The following is a 23,288-nucleotide window of genomic DNA, read 5'->3' as shown; positions in this document are numbered from 1 at the left end:
AAATCTAGTGCACAAGTCCACCTATTTTTTCGCTCTAATAAAATTGTAACTATTCCATGTATGATCCAGGATATGTATGGCGAACAATATGTATGCCTAGAGCTAATCATAGGCCAGGCCTCGGGCCTAGACTCTATTCATTTTTAATCGGGCTTCAAGCTGGGCCTATGTAAAATTTGACATTTTCTGTGCCCAAGCCCGGCCCATAATTGGCTTTATAACATGCCCCACCCGCACCTCCTCTCCTCATTCATTTAAGAATAAACAAAGTTAAGTTATAAGAAACCAAGTAAAACAAACTAAATCCACGAACCAAAAGAGGGAAGATAAAGGAATATTAAGAACACATACCAAATTTCCCTAGCACACTGAAATCCAAATCAAATGAGACCTCTCAAAGAATAAAAGTACACTACCATCAGACGCAACCATCAGGCCTCTTTACTAATCTCTCTGTTTCTGACATATGGCAAAATTAATTGTCTATCAGCATGAAATCAATGTTACAATTCAGGAAATGTAATAGCAAAGTAAGGTCCTTATGACCAAAACCATAACAAGACCAGTTCTCATTGTTCAGCTAACCACATTCTCATCTCAAAAGAGGAAAAGAGAATACAGATCCCAACCTGCAAATTCTGAATATAGTGATACCTACAAGAGACACTCAGCATCCACTTTTCAGTAAAAGAAGACCCAACAAAGCTTAAGATGATGATTGATTTCAAGAGAAGAAAATCATTTCCATCAAACCCAAACTTCATTATTTCTTCTTCTTTATAATTCAACAACCTCCATGAAAAAGCCTAGCTGTAATTAAACATGCAAGCACTAGATAGTTCCAATGTATATCCATCTATCCTTCCATCAAAACCCAATACAATTAAGGTAAATAAAAAGGATACATGAATTCTTCAATTGCATCTCAAACAGATGAATACCAAGTCAACAATTTGCAGTATAACTTTAATAACAAGATCATGGGAGCATATAATCTTTATTCAATTCAACAATCGAATTGCAATAATAACAGATACACCATCCTCCATCAAATCCTCAACCTACAAAGCAAACAATGCAAAGGGCAAGGGAAGAGAGAAGGCAAAGATCAGAACCAACAGTGCAGGCCTAAGAATCTGATACCAGGGCGGCGGCGGCGGTGCAGTCAAAGCCGCAGTGGCATTTCGGGCACTCTTCAAAGTTGGAGAGGGGGAACGATGCAGAGAGTGGACCAACATAGAAATTTAGATCTCCGCCACTCCTCACCACTCCATTAATGCCAAACCACATGAAGACGACCTTAACATTTACCCCTCTCAAATTGGTGAGCGAGCCAGACTCCACCTTCCCTGTGATCTTCTTTTGGTACTTCAACAAGTATCCACCATCCACCTTGAACTCACAGTCTCCACTCAGAAATACCTCAAAATTTCCATCTTGGTTCAGTGTATAGCTCCGCACGCCCTCTGGGAGGATCCCCTTGGGAAAACTGAACCTCTCCAGCATCTCATAGGCCGACGGGGCGTCGGAGACCAGGGCCTCTGTGAATGATAGGGAAAGGGAAGAGATCAGGAGGAAAACCAATAGAGTTTTGGAGGTTGGCATCATTCAAAGGTGGAATTTTTTCAAGGAGGAACGGATTGGGTTAGGTTTGTGGGGGAAGAAGAGGGGGTTTTGATTTTCTTATCAACCCCTTCTCTTTCTTCTGGTAGGAATGGGCAAAAAAACAAACAACTGATGGGTTTCTCTCAAAGGTGGGATTTTTCCGGTGGAACGGGATTGGCGATGGTATGGATTTTCTAGAACATGGTGAGTCTTTCCCAACAAACCAAACTTTTTGGTGGAGTTCTGAATCTTCTGATTGGAAACGAATGGAAACTAGTTTGTTTCTGTCAAAGGTGGGATCTTTTTAATATGCGGAAATTGATGATGGAATAGGTTCCTAGAAAATGGTCAGAAGTTTCGTCTTAGGAGGTATCGTGAAGGTTTTCCTCAAAGGAGGGGCCTCTGTAATGGGCACAAATGGTGCCTTTCCGTCAAAGATGGGATTTTTTTTTTTTTTTTTTTGATGAGATGAGAGTTGTGATGGAATGGGTAACTAGGAAATGCTGAGATTATCTCAAAGATTGGTTCTTTTCCGTGAGGGAGGGAGTTCACAGGTTTGGAACCGAATGGTTTTATAAGAATTGATGGGTTTTCACAGTGGATGGATCTCTTTAATGGGAGGGGGTTTGAGAGGAGAAATAGCGAGGAAACAGGGAATCTAAAGGCCTTTTTTGTCAAAACTATAAGATCACAGAAGGGGATTCTTAATGGAGAGAAAGGGCAGGCCTTTCTAAATGATGAGATCACTTAAAAAAAGAGAATATGGATGGAGAGAAACGGTTGTTTCAACGAAAGTGAGAGAGTTGAAGGGAGACACAGACAAGGGAATAGGATGGCGACAGGCTGGCGTATGGATACGTTTGGGTGTCAGATACGGACAGACTCCAAGATTTCTATATGTGGTGCCCATGGCTTGGCTTCTTTAGCGAATGTCGCGCTTGATCGCAGAGTCTGTAAGGTAAATTGTAAAGAAGTGCCTCAAACCGGCTTAGAAATGATCCTCTATTTACCCCTTCCTATAATCACCATGTTACCTATAGTTGGGGGGAGCGATTCAAAACGTCAAAACCATATTATTATTTTTTTTTTAAAAAGTTAAAAAATAATAAATTTTGAAGTGTACCGAATAATTCCCTCTTTTCTAGCCATAGGATCTTTCTAGAATAGTTAGCCACATACGAGGCTATCCATACTGCTCCGTTGGCCTCACGATACACATGCTTTGCCCGCAGCGGATGGTGCTCGCACATCCCTCCCACATCCTACTGAATCTAACCAGTAATCGTAGCCGAGCACGATAGCATGGGCTCACAGCTAGCGCCACGCATAGCGCACATTAGTTCAGGTTGCTCGTAGTTTCAAAACCGTATGTTTACGATATGCTAGTTTTTGTTTTTTTGTTTATTGCTCGGATTATAGCTGTTGGATGGATAAGCAATGTTGTTTATCTTATCTACGCAAAATATATCATTTTTTGGGGTCTCTGGATTAGAAGAGAATTCATGAAAGAATAGCAGAACTTTTATTTGGATGGAAGTAGGTGTCTCCAAGGAACCAGTCAAAGCGTTTTAGATGAGAGACATTTTACTCTTAACCAGCTAGAGTTCGTTGCCCTAGGTTTCTCACCCGTTCACACTATATACGGGAAGGCATACTTGGGGTATTGATGTCCATGGAGTGCGAGCGAGCATATCTTGCAGCACCTGGTGACGAGAGATTCTAGCTTTGATCCTCAGATGATGCATCCCAAAAATCTAGATTCGTAACCGGTCGGTCCGTCTCTTATAATAAAAAAAATGCGAATTTAGTGTTACCAATGTTATAAGAAAGGGTCTCTACATACCAAACAAAGAAAAAAAACACAATTAAGTGAGAGGTGATAATATTGGTGCGATAGATCTAGATTTCAATAACAATAACCTAAAATTAACATCAACCTCACATAGCAATATGTCGTTGGAGATGTATGCAAATTTTAATGAATTGTATATGGTATACTACAAAGCCAGTATATCCTATCTGCTAAAAGTCAGTAGATTTTAATGAAGCCACATTTATGCCCAAAATAGCTTGAGAAACATTAACCAGCAAGTCACGAAGGAACGGTGTAAAGGCTGACCATCATACATTCCCAAATTTTTATAAGTCACACCTGGATTTGTATACATATAGCTAATGTGAAACATTTGCAGCTAGGATAAGTTATTGCTGTTCTCCTAGTTTAAGCTGCAAATCCATTTTCAGAATACAAAGGACTGGGGTGCTAAGAAAGACATGAACTTGAGATTTGGTCAGCCTCTTTGTTGTCTACAAACCTGTGATCTCAATTTTGTTCTCAATGTGCCATCCCAGGATTTGTGCACATCGGAAATTGTAAGCTGCAACTCAAGACAAGGAACAGAAGCATTATTTAAAAATGTGAATATCCTGAAGAGAAAGCAATGACCTTACCAAAGCACCGACTGTGGATGAGTACCACCTGTACAATGTTCAGCAGCACAACCAAATTTTCTAACTTTTTCACTGTTTAACCACCACCCAGTCACACAATTCTTCAGGGAGTGATGGAAATGAAGTAAAGCTCCGATTAGACAACAGCAACAACAAATTCTTCAGGGATTTAATAGCATATCATTGAATGGTATTTTTGCCATCACATAACTGCTTTTTACATGAACAAAATTCAACACTCATTTTTTGCATTGAGGAAATTGGGGAGAGCATTCCACAAAATGGGCCAGTCAATTAATGATCTAGGCCTTCAGATTCTGCATGTGAAAATAGTCAGCAATTATGACTTTAACGGAGAGCATCCATCAACAAGATCGCTTCTTCTTTGGATTGACCTGTTCTCCACACTCTGAAGTCATCATCAAAGAAGCCTTCTTCCTTCCAGTATCTCAGTGAAGCCAATGCAAACGGTCCCTGTTCATTCCCTGAAGGGTCAATATAGTTCCATACTTTCTGCCTCTCAGAGATCATTGCGTCCACAATCTCATAGCAAGTATCTGCTGTTGATGGGTCATTTTCCTTCAAGGCAGCCAAGCAGTCTTCTTCATCTTCATCTAAATCAATTATCTGTACATCTGCAGTCCTCTTGTACCTTAGAATTTCTTCATCCTCTACGATTTCAATTATCCGGCTGGTGTTGCTGTTTTCGTTTATTACACTAGACTTGAGTGGCTCACTTTCTGCAAAGAAGAGTAATGTCACTTTGAGTGAGGACTATCCCTCTTCCTCCATGGAACACAAATACGTAATGCAGACAATATGGCAATACGGAAAAGCAATACCTACAAGAGATAGCTACTGCTTTCTTTCTGTATTCATGGTCCAAACTGTTGTGCCATTAAATATGAGATATAAAGGCACGATGGTGTTAAGCCAGGTTGCAACAGAAAATATAATAATAATAGAAATGGTAATAGCAATAACGGAAACCTTCATGCAGTAAGAAGATGAAAGGAGAGAAACTAATGCGGTTGAGCTTTGCTCAACTTTTCTTTGAAAACAAGAAAGAAAGGAGGAAAATGAAATGGAAGCTTTAAATTATATGAATGGACTGATCAAAAGATGAGGAGGAGAGGGAGGAGGTCAAATATTGTTGTTCCAGAATTAAGGCAGTGTTTTGAAGTTCCATTTATCACTTAGGCGGCCTATTAAAACAGGTTGGCAGGACCCCCACATTGAATTGCGTTTAACTCCAAAAAAAGAATTCCTAATAAAAACCAGGACTTCTTGTGAGAATCAATGGGTTTCATATAATCTTTAAGGTCATCCATTAGCAGAGAATGAAACAGTAGGTATGCTTTTTTCCCTTTGATTGGCATTGCCTTTAGCATATATTTTAAGATCCTTTTGACAAAGATTAGTGTCTAATATCTCGATTAAGCCATAGCTCGGCAGCTCAGGAATTGCTAGAACAATTTAGACTGAGTTTTTGAGTGTTTTAGGTGTCTGTCTACAGATTCCCACAGGGATCAAAAGTTTTAAGTTCCTTCACCTTTTTTCACGGGTCAGCTTTTATTTTCTTCTTGGGAAGAAGGGTTTCTTCACTTTTGTGTTTTGTGTTCCGAAAGCTAGAAGGTACCAGCAATCTGCTGATATGTTGATCAGTCCCAGTCAGTCCCCTTGTGTAAGATACACTTAAATCTTTTGAGAAGTTGTCGATCTCTTCTTTCAATAATGATTATATGCACCTGATTCATGCAGACCTAGGTAAGAACTCCTACGATGACAGCTTCTAAGCTATCATGTTCCTTCTATGCTTTCTGGTTAACTTCTAAACCACTTCTATTTCTGAAGGAAACCAGTAACAACCTAGTTTTTACCTTAGACTTGTAAAACAAAGGCAGAAATCCAGCAGATTCTTGTAGATCCTTATTCTTTTGCTCCAAACATTTCAGTCTGAAACAATTTTTTGTCAGTGAAGAAGTTCTAGGATACCTCAAATTTATCCATATGTTTCACCAGACCTCTAAATTTAAATCTCAAGAGCCCTATATCATAATCATATCCCCTAAATCCAACTAATTCCATAAGGCTAATTAGATATGAAGTACAGATAACTCAAAACTGCATACCATGTCCCCATTGGATGTGCATTGGAAATCGATATTCATAGGGCACTTCTAGGATACATGTCCACTAACTACATTTGGTAGCTCATTTTTACAAATTCGAAAAAGCTATCCATATGCTTTCTACATAAACTTAAGATATTTCCTTGGTTCCTCTTGAAATGTGGGGGAAGGTCTTTATTTTAAACATTTTTAAAATGAACGTTAAACTTTTAACATTTAATGGTTAATTTTGGATTTTGAATGGCAACTAAATGACGAGTTTGTGGAAGTTGGCACTATGATATAGAGTACGGATTTTATTTTGATAGCCCACTATTCTTTATAGATGCTATTTTTACACACACAAACACAATGCACACAAACATGTGTAAGATATAAATACATACATATGTACATATTATACACACAATGCAGCAGTATGATACCACATTTTGGTTTGATCTATAGTAATAAAACCATCCAACTCAGCTGAAATTTAGGATGATATGCTTAAGAAAATCTAAAAAAAGATCAGCAGTCTGGATTTGCAAATTGTATAGTCTATAAAATATTTTTGCACATCCAACTCAGCTGAAATTTAGGATGATATGCTTAAAAACAAATGATTTTTAGTCTCTAGGCATTATATACAATGTAGATTATGATCAACAGTGTGGATTTTGACTTTAAGAGAAGCATTTGAAGCCCAATGCTCTCAGAAGCAAGATTCGAAAACTCTGTTTTGGTTTTCATTTTCAGCCAAGTTTGTGTGGTTTCGGTTTCGAGAGTTCTGGCAAAATATTCCAAAAATAAAAACTAAGATTTTTTTTAAAAAAATGAGAAAAATTATCACAGAACATTTTAATGTATATTTTTGTTATATAGACTCATTTGTGCAGTTTTTAACAGTTTTAAGCTGAAGTTAACATTATGTACCTACGAAATATGCTGGTCTTCTGTTCCGTTTATATTTTTTATCCCTTTAACTTTAATTGTTCAAAACATGACTTCTGAAGATTTTTACTGACTTGTGCATTAAAGCATTTTTTTTCACCTCGTAGAAAAATTCACAAGTGTATTAGAAGAGAGAGAGGCCAACAATTTGCAGCCAGACTAAAAATCTATAATTAGACCATCTACATTCGGATCCTAAAAATATACATCTCAGAGTCCCACTAAAAAAGGAAGTCTCTAGGAGAGGGTGTTAAACCCACTTCCCCCTTCCTAAGTGTATTAGATAATAAAGCTAACTATTTCTCCTTCTATGGCATTATATCCTTTATACATCCAATCACGTTAATTGCACATGGCAAACACAAGTATATACATACATTGTCACATCCTAGTCATATTGTATCCTATTTTTTCAAGATTTCTCGTATAGGAGCATCAGTATCATGTAGCATTCATCTCCCATATCCATGTCCATACTTCACAACTAATTAAGTATTTCAGTAGTCTTATCTCTCAAATGTACTGTCCTATCACCTCATTGAACAATATAATCTTTGTTGTCCCTTGAATCAAAACCCCCTTTCTCCCTCATCCCTTGTACAATTACAAGCATCCAACGGATCTGTACTCCTCACATGCAATCATTTCTCTACCTTAAGAAACCCATTCTTTTCTCTTATGCCCAACCAACCACTATCAGCACCATTAGGGATCACAATAGCCTAAAAAAGGTCCTCATCCATCTTGCTTTGGCGCAATATTCAAATCGGAAACTTTTGAATTTCAAATTCCTTAAAAAAAACAAGCAGCATTCTATGTCTAGATCCAGGAATCTATTTTTTACAAGATTATTATTCTGTTACCATTATACTTATCTCCAGGCTTAAAGATTCAATATCTATCTTCTGACTTAGGGGTCTTCATTAGTTCATCTTTTCTTATATTTTCTTATAATATTCTCACTAACTTTAGGGCTTCTTTTTTTTTTGGGTTATTGTGTCTTATTTTAACTAGCATTAGAGCCCATAAGTCTACTTTAGGTACTGGTCAGGGTAGGACAGTTATAAAGTATTAAGTCTGAAGCAAGATGACTTTCAATACATTTTCATCAGAATCCAAAATTAAATATTTTCTTCTATTACTTCTTGTTAGGAAAAGCTTGAAAGTTCATTAATCATGGTCCTGTAAATTATTTTAGCCAAGTTTAGAGTCAAAATAGGAGAAAAGTTATATATACAGGAGAATCCAGAATTGAATTAATAGAATTCTTATCAGCCTTTTCTTTCCCTCCCCCTTGATTGTTATCCTCCTTCCTAGTCTCCCTCTCTTTGCGCATGAGGATTTACCCTCAAACATCTACCAAAACCTTTTTAAGACTTCTGTTTTCTTTTTGTGTGCATCTAAAATAAATTTTCAGGCTCCAAGTTATTAAAAGAATCAACCGCTGAAATCATTTCCATATCTAAGTAGTTTCAAATGGAAAAATCCTCACTGCAAATCACAATAACAAGCATATTCAACATGTAGTGACACATCCAAGGTTTTAAATCCTATGGGATAGGGTTGTCCCGAGTTTTCCATGGAATGGGATGCGCCACCATCCCGCCCCGTCCCGACACTGGGGACAGGGGATGTCCCAAGACGTGCCAATGGAGATGTTGGGACAATGGCGGAACAGTCCTATCCTGACACTTGGGATAGTACCCCATCCCAACATCCCACAGGATGTCCTGTCAGGACTTGAGTCCTTGGGTAACACATCAATCACTAGATACAACATTGACAATGCAAGAGCGGTTTCAACAGCAATAGGAGTTTCTCTTAACACATGCATTGTACTTCTGATCACAGAGAACAATGTTTTGACTGGGAGAATAAGGAGCTTATCTAGAAATTCTACAGGCTTGCTTGTTGATCAGGAGGATTGATCATCTTCTTCGAGATAGTTCTTTTTCTCCCCCGCAAAACAATGAGATAGGATGTGCACCCAGCAGGTGAAGATTCAAAAATCTATGATTACTGTCTAAAATTTCCATGATTGAAGAACAACTGTCCAAATATCCTGTCATAGGTCAAATCATGACTGTTGTGCTCCAAGATTAATTTATTACAAAGCTCGCCAATGATCTAATCGTGTCAGATTTAAACAACAGCAAAATTAGGATCTAAACAAATTCAATAAATGGAGATTCACGAGAAGAGCAACAGCCACATTTTGATTTTCAGTTCAACATCAATGATCACGATCTAGCACAGATTTGCAACTCATTTTATAAATAATTAAGTATTCCAGTAAGAAAGTGCAAATCACCAGATTGGTAGGATGAGATGAGTAAAAGGAAATTGCTTAAGTCAAAGTCTGTTCAAGACACCCCCGAAAAGATCAAATTCATAGATAATAGACCTCAAAATGCTCATAGTAGACAGAGAACTCATGATGATAGTTGTGGGGTCGAAAAAGTGGCATACTTTGGCCCTGCCTGTTAAATTGTCATGTGCTCATAATGTGATCCACATGTCAATGTTCGCAAAATACATCCCCATATGTCACATACCATAGGTTACAGGCCAATTCAAATTAGGGGCGATTTGAGCATATTGTGGACCATTCAATCCAAATCATAGAAAAAACAAGTATTATGAAATAAAATAATCTGATTGGATAAAGGTAAAATGATAGCATCACTCCACAAGAAGCCAGTCGATAGTGGGAGAATGAAATTTCAGTGTACCCTCCTTTATTTTAGTTAGAGAATACAAGAATTTTGGAGGAGTCAATTTTTTTAATGAGGATAGAATATCATAACCAGCGTGTGCAAACAAAATATACATAACTATATGTAAAGTGGGTGTAACATTAAAAATTAAGATTCTTTGCATTAAAGCTGAAGATCTCTTTAGCATTATTTTAAGTGAAACATTTTGGAGACAGATGTATGTTTTTCTTGCTTGACTTATAGTTAACTCCGAAATCTTTTCTTTCGATCCAGCAAGAGAATTGACTTGAGTCGATTCCCCGTGCTGCATCGAAATGCTTTCCCGCTTCTCGTGACCCTTCCTGTCTAAAACGAACTTCTATCGACTACTATTCTAGCACCCAGCTGTGCCATGTCTTTATTCTTTGATTCAGGTATTCCTTTGATCAACTCTTCTTTTCAGGTCAGACAATTTTTCAGATCGGGAAATATGAGTCGAAGCAATAACAAGAATATTTCTAGTGGAACATCTTTTACAATCCCTAGAGAGATAGTTCTCTAATAGACCGAGAGATAAGTAATTCGACTCATTCACATATATAGCTCTATACATGGTCTGCCGTACCGATCAGTATGGATCGGTACGGACCGGTACGTACCGATACCGGACGGAACCGGTAGGGTACAGCTATATTTTTCGGTTCCAACTATTCGCAACCCGTACCGAACTCAAATTTTTTTTGGCTTTTGACCCGAACCAGCCGAACCGGTACAATACCGGTTCGATTCAATATGGTACCGGTACCATACCGGTACCAGTGCCTACCGGTACGTTGGTATGGCGGTACGGCGGACCTTGGCTCTATACTTAAAAGTTGAAATCTCGAAAAAAATTGAAATTTGTTTTAAAGTTGGAAAATCAACATTTTATAAACTAAAGGAGTTTGAAAATTTAAATATTTTTTATTTAACTTGAACAGAGAGTAGTTCCTTATTAACATGTAATATCTCAAGTAAATGGGAATAAACATAGAAATGAAAAGAAGGTGGCAATTAGTTTTCATATTTAAAAGGCCTTTTTCAGCAGTCTTTTCTCTGTAGTGGTCCATCTACAGAATCACAAATCCAACCTACTTGAGCAGTCAACCGACCTAGCCAACACCCAACCTAAAGGAACTGAAATGGTATGGGGGCTGACATATGCGAGCGAACCAACCAAGCGAGTCTCTAAGAAGGGGCAAGCAATAGTAGACAAGGAAGTGAAGGGTATTAGACCTTTCTAATAAAAAGAGTGAGAGAGAGAGAGAGAGAGAAGAGGAGAAGGGGAGCTCGGAGAAGGACTTAAGGATTCTTTGGTACGTATCCTTCTCCATGCCTTGGAAATGAGATCTGATCACTGTTTTTGAGTCCATAGTCATTTTCAGTCTCAAACATAATGATTTTTTAAAATTATGAATTCCTAGTCACTTTTTCAAAATTGGCATCTTTAGCATATTTCCAATAGTGTGGTTAATTTCAATTTTAAGTGATAAATCTCAGTATCATTTTCAAATTAGGGTTTCAAAAATTTTGGAGTCCACAAAGGGTGCAACTATTCTTTATTTTGAAATTGACTATTAGTTTCAACGATTTAAGTTATTTTTCATTGAAATCCTGCTACGAGTTTTTGATGTGGAATTTTAAAAGTATATGAGATTTTAGTTGCTAATTTTGAGCTCATGTATATGTGTTATGATTTCACATTCTCTTGTTATTCAAACCTCTTTAACTATAGCATTTACGAGAGCACTGCAAATCTGAAAATAACATCATACTTGAATGTGGATCTCTAGCTCAGTGATATTTTTAGCATTCGAATTTCGATGAAGATACATATGGACCTCTATCTAGGTGGTACTTGTGGTCTCTTTCAGATAATCAATGAGGATATATTTGAACCCTTGGCCAAGCGATAAATGTGGACTTGATGATTTATCTGGCCTTGAAAGTGTAACGGAACCTTAATTGGATAACATTAACTATTTGAAATATCATAGCTTCTCTGAAATCTAAAATGTGTTTTCGTTGTCGCAGTATTTTGTTCCTTATAAGAAGATTTTTGACTTTTAGCATTTATAATCAAAATGCTTTCTAGGAACCTTCATCTTAATGACAATCAGATTCTCATGCTATGTTTTAAAAGGTCATTCGCTCTCAACAGGAACTTAAATTCTTTTAACCATGGAAGAAGTTTACTTGTTAAGTTGTGTACCTCATGTTGTCCATTTCATAATCTTTTCAGAGTGTTTGGTGAGGGATCCAATAGACCTTTTTCAAAAAAGAGAGCTCGACATTTTAAAGTTGCTTTTGGATCTAGTGATTATTGAAGAACACCAGCACCAGATAGTTTGCATTTTGTTTGCATTATGAAGGTAGTTTATGCAAATAGGCAATGTTCAAGCAATGCTTGGATTACCAGTTTCAGTACATATATAAGTACCATGCTAGTATAGTGTCGGCATAGGCCAGTACAGTACAGTGAGGCCAACCATGATTCAAAGTTTAGTAATTAAATTTTTTTTAAGATTCATGAATTGTAATGCACCTTTACTTGCACTATATTCAATTGCACGCTTTCTTTAAAGACGGTTAAATTTTAACGCCACTTTTGTTTGAATGTAATAGTCAAATTTTGGATTTCAAATTAAGGGTAATTCTCTTTCGTAGCAAACCAAGCTGTTCCCTGACAACTATCTGGTTGACTATAGGGCACGACTCAAAGTTGAGAAGGCTCAATAGATTGAACAGATTTTACCATCCGCTGTCAACCTTAAATCAACTCTCTAGAAATTGGTGCCAAAATTTTAGCAAAGGCAAATCTAAGCAACAGAGTGGCCTACCATGAAACCTGGATGACTAATGGTGGAAAGGAAGATCTACATTATTGATTGCAGTTTAAGCTCACGCAAAGAACAACCCATTGAAGTTGACTAAACTTGGAAAGAGCCTAGATGAAGGTGGAGGATGATAACTTTTGATTTAAGAAGCTGTGTTCATCTCAAAGGCACAAATAAGCCAATGAGCCAAATGAAAAGCAGCCCCATAATACAACTGCAATACATGGTACATAAATTGTTTCTCTTCAAAATTATGTAGAATGGTGGGATCTCTCGCCCCTTATTCTAATTTACATGCACCATATTCTGGTCCAACTAGTAGCAAACCTTTGCTCCATACTGATTCCTCCTGAAATTCAAACCTAAGCCTCATCATGTACTTCGTCCATAAATACACCAACTATCATTTCTAAATAAATGGCATTAAGGAATCTCCTCTTGGATAACAAAATCTATTGAAGATAATTATATAAAACAAGTTCTATATTGTAAGGGATGGAAGCGAATTGCTGGTGAGTGCCTACAACCATTTGGAACATCCTAGCCATAACTAGCTTCCGAACTTGGGGTTGCATTGGAAACATATGTAATACTGACAATATTTAACATGTTTTTCCCCTTTTATCAGCCAGCAAAAGATCTAATAGCAACAATTAAATGCCTAAAATACAAACTGCAGATGAGAAATGATGAGAAAAAAACTAGGTTCAAAGCTTGTGATTCATTTAAGCCATAAATCTCAATGACTTGGAATATCAGATTCCTTAACCCTTCAGGAGAGGCCCATGTGGATACGAAGATTGGGCATGCCAACAAAATATTAAAAATTCACAGAAAATATATTGCTCGTAAACAGTCCTAACAGATTAGAGAAATACAGGCTCTTTGCATTTAAATTTTTAATACAGAGAATTCTATTCCCCACTAGTTCATTAACAGCAGCTTCTTAGTTTTTTAAGATATCAACTCTATCAGATAAGAAAAGACAGCAATAATTGCAAAAAGAAACTAGCAAAAGAAGTATCTAATAACTGACACAAACTGAAGCCATGACATACTTTAGAATGTAAACAGAATCTCCCAAGAAATAAACAAGCAGATGAACAACAACATATGCAGTCATCAGACAAAGAAGATCCAGTCCCTATCAGGTGAACTTCTAGCTCCAAGGATACCAACTGCTAAGCTGGCTTCACATGATAAATTTTCCAACATTAACTAAGCAATACCCATTTCTACCTGACTAGACATCTGACATGGCATACCGCATACTTAATAGGCCACTGCATATAAATGCACTTCTAAACAAGAAAATAAGTCTGAAATATTGATCAAGAATTATGTAGGAGTTCCACCTATGCCAAGTTGTCCAGTGACTTTTGGTGAAGCTCCCATCCCTATCATGTCAAGGATAGCAGCATTTAGATTCTTGAATGGAAAAGATTTATTAACCATGGAAAGGAAAAGAAGTTGAGTCATGAGAACCTTCAACTTCTTCATTATTAGCTGCCTCATAGGAAGAAGCTTCATTCCCTGCCAAAACACATATAACACTTTCAGAAGGCAGATTTGAGAATTAACAAAGCAATACTAAGTCTTTAAACCTAGCCAAATTAGAGAGAGAGAGAGAGATAAACCCCAAAGCAGATTAGAAAGAATCAGGTGAGCTTGTTACTAATATTGTTCAGTTTCAAGCAAAGTAATCTCAAGTAATTTGGCTGGATGAATGACAAAATTAATAGCAATCCCTTAGTAGTCAGCCTAATTCTTCTTCCACAAAATATAAAAGAAAAAGAAAAGTACAAGTACAACAAATTCAAATGGAATGATAATTCCTTGCACAATGTAAGAACTGACTAGAAACTATGAAAAATTGTATCTTACTTGTCTTGAACAGTCAATCTAAGAGTGGCAAATAACAAAAGAAAAGATTTAACTGAAATGACCAGATGTAAAAAACAATCAAAGTAACAACAGTGCAGTTGTAAAACTAAAATAATTAGAAAGAGAACTAACACATACACATGTTCCATCAGAAACCCAAAAGATCCACAAAGGAATTAACAGCTTGAGATGAAGTAGAGAATAGAGTGCGTATGACATGAGAGAAGCAATGACTTAATTTAGGAAGAGATGGCTTGAAATTAAAAAGGCAAAACTAACTAAACAAAAAGGTTGATTCCTTTAGAACAATATCTAACAAACTTAAGGTTTATATACAAAGTGTTTGAACTTAGTTTGAATAAGTAAATTCATATAAATTGGCAAATGTTTTCGTTTTTCTTCTGCAGCAATCTCATGGAAAGCAGCTCCATTTCCTGATATACCAGAGCAACATTTTAAAGTTCAAAGACATTATGTGATTCTTCTTTTTCTATGGATATTATTATCAAGAGTGTCTGAAGTAATAAGGGTTTCCTTCCCACAGTTCTGTTACCCCTCTAGGTAGTATTAATTACAATAAAGACAATGTCAAACCATCAAAATCAGAGAGAGACACATTAAGTAGCAAAATAAAGGAGACTTTTACACAACAGGTAGACCAGAACTCCAACACCCTGGGCCAAGATGTCTCTTCTTTATCACACCTGAGCTACCAATATTCGATTGCTAAGACTCTAGGTGGTCTTCTTAGTGCAAACACACTAAGGTGCCCAGAATGATTGTTTCACCCACATAAGATTCATTTGATCCAGGGAGGAAATCCATATACTAACCAATTCCTAGACAGGAACATGGAATACTGGTATTAATTAAGCTAAATGGTTAACCAGACATCTACAAGGGCAGATTCAAACACCTATAACAGTTCAAAACATCGATGTGGAAAAATTATTTAATCCATTTCAACCAGAAAAAGGAACAAGTCTAGCTTGATGACTCCTGTTTAAGTAAATCATAAATAAAAAAAGGATAATAAAAATCAGATAAGTGAATAATGAGCAAACCTGGCTTAAAAAAGGAGTCAGAAAATGAAAGATGCGTGCACAAAGAAGTTGGGGGGAAAAAAAGAGTGACGCCAAGAAGCAAAGACCACGTATTATCAGCAGCAAGAAAGACAATATTAGCTTGTAGAATCTCTAAGAATTAATCTTCTTCCCATCCCACCAGTCAGAAACTACATCTTAGGATTCACCATCAGCAGATGTTCATAAAGCAACAATGCAATGTTAAATTTCTTTCTCATAAGATATAAAAAGAGTTCATTGATGTATATTAAGTGGAAATCAGTAAGTTGTATCTTTTGAGAACACTAGATAACTGATGAGAGAAAATTATCTATACAAGAACAGTAACTTACAATATCAAACTCATTAAATCCTGATGACATAAGTGTATATAACTAAGATGCAAAAACAACTGAATACTAAATTCAATAAAGTTAGAACGATCATAATTAAAATGTAGAAAATTCCAAATCAAAGGCATCAGGCATTTTACAATGAAAAGATAGAACAACACTTTAAAACAAAATACCACAATGAAGAACCATAGCAAACATCGCATCAAACTAACCTACAATGATTCTAGAACTTAGGAAAAAAAAAACTCTTAAGAAATAGCAAACCTTCAGGTCTAACTTCCACAGAATTTTCATGCAAGGCAGCTTCATTATCTGTCAACACCCAAGCAATAGTTTAAAAAAGATAAAATTCTACTTCTTTTAGAGATATTAACATAAATATTAAAAAAAAATCATGCTTTTCTTTTCTTTCATTCAATGAAGAGATTGAAATTTAATAACTAAAAGCATACCATTCAGATTACATGGAACCCCAACCACAAGCAAAGAGAAGGAAAGTCATAAAATGTAAGGGTTACAATAAGATTTTCTTCACTCAATGCTCAATGAATCTCAGCATATTCTTTAAACAATCTGTCCTAGCAAGATTGGATTGCTGTCTAAGTTTTCCATTTCGATTACACCTCTAACCATCTAGGAAGCAACTTCAAATCGGATGCCATGTCAATATCAGAAATCAATACTCATCAGATACGTCAAAAATACATGCCAATAGTTATGTTAAGCATATATTTTTTTTTTTTAAAGAAAGTTCTATATACTTCATGCATTCACTCAAGGTACTTCCATGATACCTCCAAGAAAGAGAGGGAAGCTTTTCTTTCTTTTTATAGTGTAAACCTTCAATGAATGGATGATTTTGGATTCTGTTATGTTGACATTAAAGTGTGGAGGGTTTATTGATTTCAAAGCTGACTAAATGATGAGTTTGTGGAAGTTTATAAAATTGTATGAAGTACGGACTATGTCATTTTGTTACCCTGCTTTGCTTGATGGAGTTTATGAAATTTTTCAAGATTTTTCGTATCAACATATCATTATTTTGTTATATTCATGGCCATATTTCATGTATAACATCGTAGCGAATTACTCTTGAGAGGAGATGCACTGATTAAGCAGTACATAGTTAGATTCATATGATATTGATGTAGGTAGAAATTTAATCCATTTGATTTGGCATTGGCAATATGATATTTCAACCACTTTAGGTTCATGATATTACTGATATCATAAGTGGCTAAAAAAGCTGATCTAGTATAGGTTAACAACCTAAACCTTTAGCTTCCTCTGTCAGGACTTCCACATCAGCAACAGGTGCACCCACTTATCATATTACAATCACCTACGACAAACTCCATTCCATAAATAAGTTGATGAATAGAACAAGAATAGAAATCAGAAAATATCACCAGAATGTCACCAGAAAAATAGATGCTAATTTGAAGATTTCAATACAGGGAAAGCCACAAAAAAAGTGCTTTAAGAAAGAAAAAAAATTGAGCGACATGGACAAAAGCAAGGAGAGAAAGAAAGATTAGTCTGTCCAGAAACAAGCTGAAATATTAATGGTAAGAGAACAATAAGAGCAAGCAAAGGATTTTTTTTCAGGAAGTTCAGAAAAAGTGATGAATGAAGTTTTCTCCTTAATCAGAATTCAGAAACAACTATTTCAAAAATCTCAAACCAAAAGACTGTACATTATTATCAGTGGAAAAGGGGAACTTTATTTTCAGAAACTTCAACATTTCATATTCTTCCCACTATAGCAATTGGGAACTACATTTTTGGACAGGCCATCAGTAAAAACCATAAATGCAGCAGCATAAAGTTAAATGTCATTCTCAAGATGAAAAAAGTATGCTACGTGGAAAGCAACAAAATAAATTAGCTCTCTAGGACAGTACATAGCAAAAGAACATGAAGGGCTTCCGTTAAGATCCAGCAGTATTATGAGATCATCTGGTGACCAGAAAGCAAATAAGCATGTAGTTGTGATATGCCCATGAATAAAAATTAATTTAGAGTGAGCAACACAATAAAATAAAAGGTTACCACAAGCAATGATTATACCATCCTAATTAGGAATAATTACATAAAATTATTTCATACTATGTTGAATTAAATATATAAATTGGCGCACCTTCAGATTTTTCTTCTGCAGCATCTTCATGGAAAGCAGCTACATTCCCTGCTACACCAGTGCAGTGAGTCAGACAATTTTTCTTCAAGCTGTTTGTCCTCTTTTCGTAGCATATATAGCAATCAAGAGAGTGAAACATAATAATCAAATGTAGCTACCATAGATGGAAGCTTAAGAATTGGCAAATACATGGTCATCTATTAAAGAATTAGGATTGCAAGAGTTCTGCATATAGTACAAAGGTGCTGTTTAATCAACACTGGCTTATACAAGAAAAAATACTTAACCAGGTCAAACAGTCTGGTAGCTTCTCCAATCTTCATAGCTGCTTGACCTTGAGAGGCAATGCCCAAGCAGAAAAGAGGAAAAATGTCTGGACAAGTATTAGGTACATGTCTTTAAGAATAAACATGCTATACAAAATTGCACATTTGCACCAATTATTTTGGAACTAAACTTATAAGCCACGAGCAAAGTAGCGGGAACAAGTGATAGAATGAATATTTAGAACCAAGGATTGCCGAACCGGACTGAACCATCCGGTTCGGCCCGTATCAAGCCCACCCGGTAGGAAACCGGATTGGTTCGGCCTATGGAGTCGGTTCCGGCCCCGAACCGGCTGGAACTAGTTCCGAACAGACTGGAACTAGCCGAAAAAGGTCCGAACCGGTTTCATTCGAAACAGGGGCCGGAGGGGGCCTTTTTATTTTTGAGGTTTTTAAGTGAAAGTTGGCAAATTGCTAATCCCCTCTTCTACGGCTCCCTCTGCACGGAGGCTCCCCAGCCAGCCTCAACCAATCTCTCTTCCTCTCCCTCTCCCTCCCTCCCCCGCTCTCTCTTCCTCTCTTTTCTTCAACTTCTTCGGCGTCGGTCTCATTTTCGTCGCCGAAACCGTCCCGGTCCGCAGCCGGTATGGCTCGGAATACCCCAAACCAGGCAGTTCAGGATGGTTCTACCGACCTTGCTGACGTATCTATGTGCCGAAAATGCCCACAGAAGTTTCGGCAGCTGACGAAGAAATACTTTGCTGATTTCAAAGCAAAGGAGAGAGTTTCCAAATGGAAGGCGGAGGTGGACCGCCAAGCGGCAAGGCCACCTTCCTATCACTCTAGAGAGTTAAAGAAGACGTCCGCTCCGGATAACAAGGAGGCACAGATCCAGGCTGCCATGTAGGCGAGTGTGGATGATCAATGGCAGCAGGATGAGGTGGCCAGGTATAAGGCTCGATTTGGGCTTTCATACTATGAGTCAGGTTCCGGTTCTACGAGCAGAAGGACCTCCTTAGTCAGGGAGGCCATTAACAAAGGCGGCAGTTGTATTACATCTATGCTGGAGGCTTTTGATAGCAAAAAAAAGTCATTCAGACATATTTCACCTTTAGCAGCAATCCATTCTTTAGATCCACATACCTTCCTAGCAGAGATTCGAAGCAGTAGAAGGTTGACACAATGCTGAAGAAGAATAAGAAGAAGGATATGTGGCGAGCTATTAGATCCTGATTTCATTTCAGCCACATTCCAACAAATATGGTAGACAAGATGTGCTATAGGGCTATCATTTCCGCTATACAGGCTGTCGGCCCCAATGTAGATCCTCCAGGCCCAAAGAACATCTATAGTGAGCTTCTTGACAGTAATGAGGAGCTAGAGAAATGGATTGTCTCATACAAGAGCAAGTGACCCACAAGTGATCCACATATGGACTGACGGTGGTGTGTGATGGTTGGACCGGTCCTACCAAGTAGATTATTATCAACTTTCTGACATATTATGATATAAAGACTTTCTTTCACAAGTCAGTTGCTGCTGATTAGGTGTATGATGCCACGTACATCCTCAAACTAATGGAGGAGGTGATTGATCAGATAGGAGAGTCATTGCCACTCGATGAGATTTTAGAAATCGGTATGTATGTTGCATTTTAAATATATGTAACTGATTGTATTATTTTATATTTTTTACCTCACTACTTGATTTGAAGATATTTTATGTAGCTTCTTGTAGCACGCAACATCTTACTAACCATTTTATGATTTGTATCATTTTAAAACAATAAGAGGGATCATTTAGGTTAAACCAGGATCATAGAAACATCAAAAAACATCAAAAAAAATCAAATTAGACTTAAAATCATTAAAAAAGTTCAAAAAGATTGACTACCAATTAAATCAACTTGAAAAACTCAAAAAAAATGAGTGTGCCGACATAGAAACATCAAAAAAAAAATCAAATTAGACTTAAAATCATTGAAAAAGTTCAAAAAAGTTGATTACCAATTAAATCAACTTGAAAAACTCAAAAAAAATTGAGTATGCCAGTATGCCTTACCGTACCGTGTGTCGTTACGATACCAAACCAGTACCATACCAACCCGTCCGCCGACTGGTACGGGTTTCGATATCGGTTCAGCGGACCTTGTTTAGAACGCAAAATCTAAGAGAATCAACTATCATTTTAGACCAAAAAGGGTAATACAAAGACTAATGTTTCTTAAGAAATAGATGAAAAGATGTAGGGTATAGAAAGGATTCCATGAATGGTCGCTATCAACTTCAACAAAGCACAGGATAGAGTACATAGAGAAGTAGCTCTCAGTAGCAGGTGAATTTTAAGTCATGTTGTGGTTACAACAAGGGCCAAAGCTAGCCTGAATCGCTTAAGGTGAACTTATCTGGAAGATGTGCTTTGGTGTATCTAATTTGTGGATGATGTAAAGTTGCTTGATGATAAGAGGACAAGGTTAGATGTGAAATTGGAACTATGAGCAGGAATCTTAAAAGATAAGGTGTAAAAAAACAATAGGAACATATATGAAATGTAATGGATACGTAAAAAACTGAAACTGAGAGCCCAACAAACATGATACGAAGGATTTAAGTGTTGTTCGCATGGAACATGCTGGCCAAAGGCCAGCAAGGAACATGTTGTGCCGTGCTAACATACATGCAGTGCTATGCCAAAACACCCATTCCATGCTAGTATCAACCCAGCACACATGCCAATACTGGCCCAACATGGGCCAGCACTTGAAACCCTGCATGAGACCCCGGGGGGCGGGGGGGGGGGGGGGGGGGGGGGGGGGGGGGGGGGGGGGTGCGGAGGTGCGGACGGGGATGAAACATGTCTAATATAATTGGAGCATAGTAAACAAAATGGGCAAGTTGTTTTGTGGTGTCTATATCCATGTATACCCTAAGGACAAGCAAAAAACTTGTAAGACAACAACATGGCCAGCACTACTTATGGTTAATAATGTTAGGCAATAGATGCTTCGACAAAGTAGGTATGACAAAATGAATGTTGAAACAGATATGTTGCATAAACAGAAAAGGAGGAGTGAGAAATAAGTATTTAATGGAGAAGGCCTAAGACTGGCATGAATTGGGGCTAAAGTAATGGAGAATCAATCAAACATGGTTTGAACCTGTGCATAAAATTCTAAGGCCCCCTAAGGAAAGGTACTCAAATCTGTGTTTAAGGATCTAGAAAGAGCAGGAGAAGATTCAAGGGTTGCATGGACGAAAATTATACAAAAGAAACTGGAAAACTTGCAATAGCATTGGAATAACAGGAAGAAATGCATAAAGGACTCTTAGACTGAATCCAGACAGCTACAATAAGGCTTCATAGTTGGAGGCAAAACTCAAGCTAAGTTCCTAATTGTTAACTAGATTAATGGGATATTGACTAGGAAACATAGATAATTTTCTAATGACATGCCATGTTTAAGAAGCAAATTAAAAATAAAAAATGATTGAAGTGATATGGAGATTACAAATGAAATTAGCTCAAAAGCAGACAGAAAGCTTCACAAATCACAAGTGTTTCTAGAGAAGTTTAGACGAGCAATGATGAGGTCTTCTTCTAAATCAAAAGAAATAGTTTTTAAATCTTGAACCAAAAGCTTATGCACAACATTGTACCGTTTGAACCTTCAGAAGTTAATCTTCCTCAATCACATCTACTGGCAACTACATTTAATGATCAAACCTCACCAGAGGTCTTAAAGGTTTAAAAAGTGGCAATGCAACAGTTAAATGCCATTCCCAAAAATCAAGATAAAGCATACAATTAAAAAAGAAAAAAGAAAACAAATTCTGTAAGGATATTAATATGATGATTCTCTATAGATAACAAAAGAATATGAGAGATTTATAAGATAAAAGGCTACCACACAATCGGGGGAATAAGCAAAAGCGAATGTAATTATGATCCAAAAGTCATAGAATAAAATGTTTAATGAAGCTAGATCAGAAGCAAAATGTGAACTGAAAACCCAAAATGGCTTACAAAGCAGCAGCAGCAGCAGTAGCAGCAACAACAAGACATACTTTAAAAAATAGGTTCTGCTTCTAGAAGGGTTTACAGTTAATCACACCCAAGATCATTATGCTAGTTACAAATGTTTCAAATTGAAATTATTTAAAAATATATAAATAAGCAAACCTTCAGGTTGTCCTTCCACAGCATTCTCATGGGAATCAGCTCCATTCCCTGCTACACCAGAGCAAAAGTTTAAATTTCTGCAAATTCTCCCTTTATTTTCAACTTTTTGGGATGATGATGATGTTCATCTTCTATAGGCAGCATATATTGCAATCAAGAGATCAAGACAAAAAATCCAAAGCAGAGTTAGACAATAGCATTGGATGGAAACTTAACAGGTAGCAGGTCAAGATAATCCAATAAGCTTTTTAGGCAAGATTTGCATACAATGGCATATGCATTCTTTGATAAAAAAACTGTCCTATCAAGTCTAGATGGCTGTCTAAGTTTGCAAGCCTGACTGCTTCAACTCTGGCAGACATTTCATCCTCAGAGGAGATGCCTAAGCCAAGCAGTTACAAAAATAGAACCATGGTATATACACCTAGACTGAAGTTTTATTTATACATTTTAGCCTTGCATTTGCAAAGCCAAGTACACCCAGTTTTTAGTTCATACAACAGAACCAGATTATAATGCACATAATAACGTTTTAAAAATTAAAGAAACAAGTATATTTTGATGAACCTTTAGCGTATCATAGTGGGACTTCCTCATGAGCGACATAACTTATAATAATATTTAAAACTTTTCAAGCCAAAATCCATTGCATATGAAAAATTGACAAACAAGCGACCGATATCATAGATCAATAAATACAATAATA

At 36.9% G+C, this 23,288-nt stretch overlaps 2 protein-coding genes across 15 annotated transcripts in view; both read right to left on the bottom strand.

Moving 5' to 3' along the window:
• Positions 1-836: 836 nt before the first annotated feature.
• On the bottom strand, positions 837-2,457 carry LOC120113270. The gene has a single exon (XM_039134238.1). The coding sequence runs from the start codon at positions 1,606-1,608 to the stop codon at positions 1,129-1,131; it is 480 nt and encodes a 159-aa protein (XP_038990166.1). The 5' UTR covers positions 1,609-2,457; the 3' UTR covers positions 837-1,128.
• A 1,735-nt stretch (positions 2,458-4,192) lies between these two features.
• The window catches only part of LOC120113263 (uncharacterized protein At5g08430-like), a 39,795-nt gene continuing 20,699 nt past the window's right edge, over positions 4,193-23,288 (bottom strand). For 2 of the 14 annotated variants that reach the window (XM_039134177.1, XM_039134179.1), the window contains exons 12-17: positions 22,583-22,633; positions 18,138-18,188; positions 16,262-16,309; positions 14,179-14,226; positions 14,049-14,090; positions 4,193-4,796 (exon numbers count right to left, since the gene is read on the bottom strand). In XM_039134177.1, the coding sequence (XP_038990105.1) occupies positions 4,405-4,796; positions 14,049-14,090; positions 14,179-14,226; positions 16,262-16,309; positions 18,138-18,188; positions 22,583-22,633 (632 nt within the window). In that variant the 3' untranslated portion in view covers positions 4,193-4,404. Of the gene's footprint in view, positions 4,797-4,898; positions 4,944-14,048; positions 14,091-14,178; positions 14,227-16,261; positions 16,310-17,266; positions 17,340-18,137; positions 18,189-18,243; positions 18,511-22,582; positions 22,634-23,288 lie in introns of those variants that run through there. The other 12 variants (XM_039134186.1, XM_039134191.1, XM_039134190.1 and 9 more) reach the window with 10 other exon arrangements.

Source organism: Phoenix dactylifera, chromosome 1 (assembly GCF_009389715.1).
Source record: "Phoenix dactylifera cultivar Barhee BC4 chromosome 1, palm_55x_up_171113_PBpolish2nd_filt_p, whole genome shotgun sequence".
Taxonomy (NCBI): domain Eukaryota; kingdom Viridiplantae; phylum Streptophyta; class Magnoliopsida; order Arecales; family Arecaceae; genus Phoenix; species Phoenix dactylifera.
The sequence above is the reverse complement of the archived record's forward strand: the minus strand, read 5'-3'. Positions and strand labels throughout refer to the sequence as shown.

What these genes read in the sequence shown, in the direction of transcription:
- LOC120113270 (XM_039134238.1), bottom strand. Translation starts at nt 1,608, where the DNA reads ATGATGCCAACCTCCAAAACTCTATTGGTTTTCCTCCTGATCTCTTCC.